The sequence below is a fragment of the Syngnathus typhle genome, linkage group LG7, assembly GCF_033458585.1.
Source record: "Syngnathus typhle isolate RoL2023-S1 ecotype Sweden linkage group LG7, RoL_Styp_1.0, whole genome shotgun sequence".
NCBI lineage: Eukaryota > Metazoa > Chordata > Actinopteri > Syngnathiformes > Syngnathidae > Syngnathus > Syngnathus typhle.
This window is the reverse complement of record NC_083744.1, coordinates 11657695-11664468: the sequence shown is the minus strand read 5'-3', so window position 1 is coordinate 11664468 and position 6774 is coordinate 11657695. Positions and strand designations below refer to the sequence as shown.

At 40.8% G+C, this 6774-nt stretch overlaps 1 protein-coding gene across 3 annotated transcripts; it reads right to left on the bottom strand.

Moving 5' to 3' along the window:
* Window positions 1-427: 427 nt before the first annotated feature.
* klhdc4 (kelch domain containing 4) lies at window positions 428-6080 on the bottom strand. 3 transcript variants are annotated; one of them, XM_061283885.1, is made up of 13 exons: window positions 5683-6080; window positions 5293-5384; window positions 5044-5122; window positions 4792-4890; window positions 4498-4634; window positions 4228-4320; window positions 3924-4086; window positions 3582-3660; window positions 3279-3487; window positions 2919-3147; window positions 2182-2361; window positions 1946-2071; window positions 428-1508 (listed from the first exon to the last, which is right to left on the bottom strand). In XM_061283885.1, exons 1-13 carry the CDS (start codon window positions 5779-5781, stop codon window positions 1324-1326), a joined length of 1770 nt encoding a protein of 589 aa, XP_061139869.1. In that variant the 5' UTR covers window positions 5782-6080; the 3' UTR covers window positions 428-1323. The 3 variants fall into 3 exon arrangements, with proteins under 3 accessions (XP_061139869.1, XP_061139870.1, XP_061139871.1); XM_061283886.1 differs by having other exon boundaries at window positions 3597-3660; XM_061283887.1 differs by having other exon boundaries at window positions 5293-5380.
* Window positions 6081-6774: the final 694 nt, after the last annotated feature.

Sequence of the window (6774 nt, the reverse complement as noted above, 5' to 3'; positions counted from 1 at the left end):
ACGTCCGCCTACGTCAGCAGTGCACCCTGAAAAAAATTCTCTTTGGCTATTTATAAAAGCTTTTTTTGGTCCCAGAGTTAAAATTGAAAAGGGGGAACGCAAGAGAGCAAAGAACAGGGGCTACAGCTTCGTTCTCATCCATCTCTTCTCCTTCTCTATTATTCATCAGCCTCTTCTCATCCCTCATTCTGATGGAGAATAAAATAGGTCAGAGTGGAAAGAGTGGTGCTCAACCCGTGATTGATGTCTTATCTGACACGGTGCGCACTTTGTCCTCACCACCTTTTCTGCACCGCATTCTTATTTCCTCTTTTCCTCCATCTGCCACCTTTTCGCTGCCCGCTTTTCTCGGAGCTCAAGTGTCAAAAAACAACCGAATTGTGATACTGAAACGTGTGAACAATGGAAAGAAATGTGGACCTGGCCATCCTTGTCAGGTGAGATTTTCTTTTTCATTCAAGTGTAAAAATACATTTGGAAAACAAAGGATCATGTTTCCTAATTCACATGAGAGTGTGGGTTCCTATTATCACATGCCAAAGTATCATCATAAAAAATAACTTATTGTAAAATTGCCTCACGAGTAATGTAAAGTCACTATTTGGAACCCAAATGTATACATATACTGAATATTTTGTTTACCTTTGCTGTTTCATTTACTTTAGGCGGGGTCTCACATTAGGAGATGCTGGCCTGTACAAATGTGATACATACAAAGAAATACACATATTCTTACTTTTTAACATGTTTTGCTTTACCTATTAAGATGATTAAACCATTTTTTTGCACTGCACACATTTTAGACACCAATTCTCTAATATTAATATTCACCAGATTATATCACTGAATATACAAAGCCAGAAGCAGTTCTGTCAGAACCTCATGGTGGCCCTGCTTCTGTCAATGTATATATTTCTGCTGCGTCAAGTCTTCCCCTGCTGGCCGTGATGAATATTGCAGGTTAGAGCTCAATCATTTGGGTCAGGCGTATCAACACCCTGGACATATTAGATTCTGAAATGTGACTCATTTTTGATGGAGATGTACATATACTGTTTAAAGACCACCGATGTTACATGAAAGTAACACTCAGAGCTTTATCAATAAAGGTTTGGTAATACATGTACATGTTTTCTGTGGATGGGGGTAAATCAGCTCTAATACCCTAGACAAGGTCACAATTACTCCTATGAGCTATTAAAAGTCTTCACTTGACCCAAAATGTTGCTAAGACAATTTGCATTACAAATTCAATGACTTAGCTTGCATAAAGCATAACATGCAAATAATGTATTTGACAAAGCGTGGTTGAAGTCAAGTCATTCAAACATCCGGCGCATGGTCTTCATAGAAGACTTTAGCCATAGCTAAGGCTACCTTGGTGACTTTTTTGTCCTTGGCATCCGCACCCATGTTGGTGCGTGCAAGTCCGATCCAGTACTGCTCTGTCCGGGCCTGGTAATCTGTCAACGTCTCCCCATCCGTTGCTGTTGGGTGCTCATGTTCATCTGGACAATGAGAGTTTCAACATGTTGTTACTTGATTCAACGCTGCATTGAAGCCAATGGCGGTGATGTCATCATGAGCTTTTGAGATTTAATCTTGATATCTTGTGGGAGCAGCGAGGTTAGATGAACTCTCCACTTTTTAGGTCGATTGGGTCAAATTACCCTCAATTTCCTGGGTCAGTCCAATTTATAACCCAAAACCCTTTTACCCCTTCATTGTCAGGGTGTATGTTAATTTAACATGGTGTTGGTGCAAAATTAATATTAAAAGAATATATTTTGATCTGTTACCATAAAATATCAACATAAATTAAACCCATGGGAAATTAACAAAAGTCCACTTGGTGAGGATTTTCTTTTTTTGTTAATAACGTTGACTAATTGGTGAGATTACAAACCAACAGGTAGGCCAAAATAGATGGAGAACAATCCCTTGCCTTCGTTATCAGACTCCTCTTCTTCTTCTCCTCCTCCCTCTGCTCCTCCACCCGCTTCCTCTTCATTTTCTTCTTCTTCGTTGTCGTCATCGTCAGATTCAGACTCTTCCAGCCATTCTTGGGTCTCTAAAAAGGGTGAATCATAAATCCAGTGAAAACTCACACAAACACAGATTTTTATTGCGGGACTTCCGAGGCGGTCTTGACGAGCTGTTTTGTCGAACTGGCTGACTCACTTGGATCCATCTCGACCAAGACCTCCCACTGGTCCATCTTGTGGAGGTCCAGACAGTAGAAGTCGTTCAAGGTGAACTGGCGGCTTCCCACTTCAAACATCCCGCCGTAGAGAAAAAGCTTGCCCTGACGCACCGTTGCCATGGCGCTGGACCGCGGGCAGGGTTCCACGAGGGCTGATTCTGAAATCAGAATGCAAGAGGCAACACTGTTTTGTTTGGAGGTGTTCTTTTACCCCCATTCTCTTTTTCACATAAAACACATATTGAATGTTTATCAACATCCATGCTAATTTCTGTGTTCCAGCGACTGACCATCAGCTGATGTAAGCACGCGTTGCCTCTTATTTGGAGAACTATGTGACTTTGTTTCCACAAAATTATGTTGTATAATAGTCGCCCATTTCTTGAGAGCAGACTTGAAATTAGTAGAGATGTGCAATTTGATCTTGGACCTCGACGACCACGGTCATCTTGTGTCAGATTACATTTGATAGCAAAAGGATTCTTGCTTATGTTTTTGTTTTTGCGCTTATGTTTTTTTTTCTCTTCTCTATCCTGGAAGACTACTGAGAAGGCCGTCTGATCTGACCTCATGTCTGGTGAGAAATCGGTAGTGTTCTTGCTTCGACAAAGGCAACAACCTCTGAAGAAAATGGTGTGTGTGCAGAGAAGAAAACAAATCCACTGATTCGGTGACACGAGATTGCAATTCTGTGAGGGTGTGAATTCAATCATACCATCCTCTTCTTCGTCCTCCTCCTCTTCATCATCGATGGCCTCCTCTGCCTCCTGAGCTCCAGGTAATACTTCCTTGATGGTCATCACTGTGCCATCTTCTGTAACAATCTCCTTGATGACTTCAGTTGGCCCCGTGGGAGCATCTTCTACTTCCTCCTTATCTGCTGCTTCCCCCCCAGCTTCATCCTTCTTCCCTCGCCGACGTTTCTTCTTGTCTGACTTGTTACCCTAAAAGAACACATCAAGAGACGTCAGTTGTGTTGGTGGACCCCAGCGATACCGCACTTTATCATTTGCATACCATCACTGTATTGTGGCTGATAAAGCGATTGCTTTTTCTGCAGTTGATAGTCACTCACCCTGAGTTGAGCGGGATACCAGCGGTTTTTCGCTGTGTCGTACAAGTAGAGGTCATTATAGAAGTCACCTTCCAGTGTTTCCTCATCTTCTTCATCACAAACCCCACCAAATAACACAGCGCGCCCTAACGGGCCCACCGCCATGGAGAAGCCAGATCGGGGAGGCGGCTTGTTTCCAGAGGGGCTCAATCTGGACCAAGTCCATTTCTCTGGAAAACACAGACAAGGTGCAATAGCAATATTGTGTTTCAGAATAAAAAAAAATTGCTACTTTACATTACATTGTGCTTACGGTGGTCGTACCTTGGCCATCTTTACCTTCTTGCTTGAGTAGAAACATGTCAGAGTGGATCGTTCCCTTCTCAATGTCCTTTTTCAGTTTCTATGTGAACATAGCATCTATTAAGTCATGAGGACATTGCATTTAAAGTTACAGTGGGGCCTTAACCTGGGAGTGTAATTTGTCCCCACCAATTTAACCATTTAAAATTCCTTACTTCACTTGAGCACCAAAAAAAAAAAATCAACAAATAGCACAGTAGTGTACCAAGTGAGTGTCAGCACATCTGAAGTGCTCTCATAACGCCAATTGTGGCCCACAACACAAAGGAAAAAAACATTGAAATCATAATCACACATGCTTACCAGTTTTGAGTAACCTCCATATATGATGACACCGGAGCCATCAGGTGTAGAGGTCATCTGACAGGCGGAGCGTGGCAAGGGGGCCACGCCTGACACGGACAGGCGTGACCAAGAGAAAGTATTCAGGGAGAACGAATGGATGTCATTGTAGTAGATAAAATCTCTGCAAGATGGAAAACGCGCAGATGAAGAATGTGTCGGAGGAACTATTTGATCATAAATAGAAATTTAAAAAGAATTTATAAATGTGACCTGCAATCTTTAAGTTTGAATTGCCTGGGTGACAGGTGAACATGTTGCCTACCTGGTGCTCTCATGGAAACCTCCAAACACCAACAGCTGTCTTTTGCTAATAGCCATCCGGTGGCCACTGCGACCCGATGGACCACCAGGTGCTCTAGACAAACACATGGACTTTGCTTAAAAAGAGGCTAAGCACCAAATAGTGCTTCAATCAACCTCAGTTATGTGTCTGTAATATCAGGTGGCTCTTTGTACAAGCAATAAAATGTCCAATAAGGTTTACTGCAAATCAAAATCAACAAGCAATAGACTTTAACTGAGCCTGGCGTACTTGATATTCTCCCAGGCACATGTAGCAAGGTGCAAAACCCAAAGGTCCTTGTAGTGGTAGAATTGTTCCCCGTTTGGTGAAGCAAACTCTCCTCCAAACACCCACAACTGGCCCCCACCTTGAGAGACCGCCACTGTCTAAGGTACACAAAGGGAGAAAGGAATATGTTATAATATGTTACATATATTAGGTATTGCACTTTAGGAAAAAGGAAAGAATGGGGGTTTTGCAGGACAACACATGCACGCCTAAGTTTAAAGGTAGATTTAAAAAAATAATATTGTCATAATGTACCTGGTGAGAGCATCGTGGGGGAGGAGGATTGGGGATCTCAGACTTAACCCAACTGTTCTTTTTAATGTTGTAGAAAAACAGATCATTGTACAGGTATGTCTTTAAATACAGAAAAAGAAAACAAGAATTCAGATTAGGTTTGAGAGAAACAACAAGCAAATGAAACATGATATCTACTGATTTTTTAAAGGAACATTCTAAGGAATTGACAGCTAAGCATATTTATAGGCTCAGAAAAAGTTTTCATATTACCTTCTTCCCATTAAAGAATTCACCACCAAAAAGGATGAGCTCATCTTTGTCTGGGTGAGCAGTAAGTGTTGCACTTAATCTGAAAATTGTTAAGAAATGGTAAGAATGACCTCACAAGTTACAGTGTTAATAAAAATGAGGCTTTCAAATTAATAACAAAAAATAGGTACATTTTTGAAAGTATGGATTGCAGTGTTTGGGAATGTTTCGGTTTTGAGTGATTATGTGACATTGATGCCAAAATCTCACCTTGCTGATGGAGGAGGACATGCAGTCTCTACAACTTGAGTCTTCCTGGCATCCATGCTCTGAAATTCAGCAATCAGCGCCTCCAAATCTTCCTTGAATAAAACGGCAGGTTAAAATTGCTTTTCAGTAATAATGCTGCACAGCAGTAAATTTGTCAAGGGGTTAACACTCATGTTGGAATTGATTCTCTACGAGAGTGATCAGATTGGGGTTTCTGAAAAAGAGGCCACCCTTTTTTGGGAGGCAACGGGGTAGGCAGTCTAGCTATTTTAATATCAACAGCATTTAATTTGATTTTAAGCATTACAAACGTCTACGGAATTACGAATTAAGAAAAAAGAAACTTGACAAGTGCAGTGTTATAATGGTCATATATAAAACAATTGTCACCTCTTCACGTTTGGATCTCTTGGAAACCTTTTTCTCCATTTTGGCAGCGGTCTTCTCTGCTCCCTTCCCCTTCTTTTCATTTTTGCTTTTTTTACCCATGGTTGCTGGTGATTTTATTCAGTGATACGCAATTAGACGGTTAAATTGTCCTGCATACAAACTTCCCACATGTTCAGTAAAACACAATGCCGTGGCTCATCAGCTGGCACTATCCGCCTCAGGAACGTGCCTTCGTGGCGGCCACGAAAGTGGGGTCAAATTCTCATCAAACCTAATGAATGTACGTTAAAGTCATTCAAAACGTGCTTATCTCTCAAACGATTTTCACGAGGTTTACTTTTTGTCAGTCAATTGAACAACTTCCTGGTATGGATCGTTTCTATGGCTGACAGCTCTTTGCTTCCGGAAACTTGATGCAGCGTCTAAATTTGACTGCGCCGTCTAGCGTATCGGAAGAAAACCTACACTTTTTTTATTTGATTTTTAATTTTTATTATTTACTGAGATTACTTTAAAGCTGTGCCATCATCATTGTTCAGGGGTGCAGATAGGATTTGAGAACAGGATTAACAGAGACCAAGATGTACTTAATTCAGCATTGTGATGTATTATTTGTCATATGTTATTTGTTTTATATTATTTGTTATATGTTTAAACTAAGTCATTTGTATATATTTCTGAACAGACTATTTATTTAGATGTTGAAGTGAAGCACCACTTTACCTCAAATGCTTTTGAGGTCAAATCATGCGCTTGCAACCATGCCAGCAGTAACAATCATTGCAAATTTAGGATTTAAACTCATCTCAATTAATACTAAACTGAAAATGATATCTATCGGCCTTGGTGGTGCAAAGTGACGGGTCAAAATACTTTGTCCCTGTCTTACCAGTAAGAAAGAAGGCCTCGTATGGGGTGCGGCAAAAACAACGACTATGTGTGTAACATGAATGAATATTTGTGCCCATTTATATACAGTGCATGAGGAATGTCACAGACAGCCACTGATGAATCTTCACACCTCTACACAGGATTTTGCTTGCACATCAGTGTTCTATTGAAACTATAAGGTCATATAAGAAAGTGATGCTT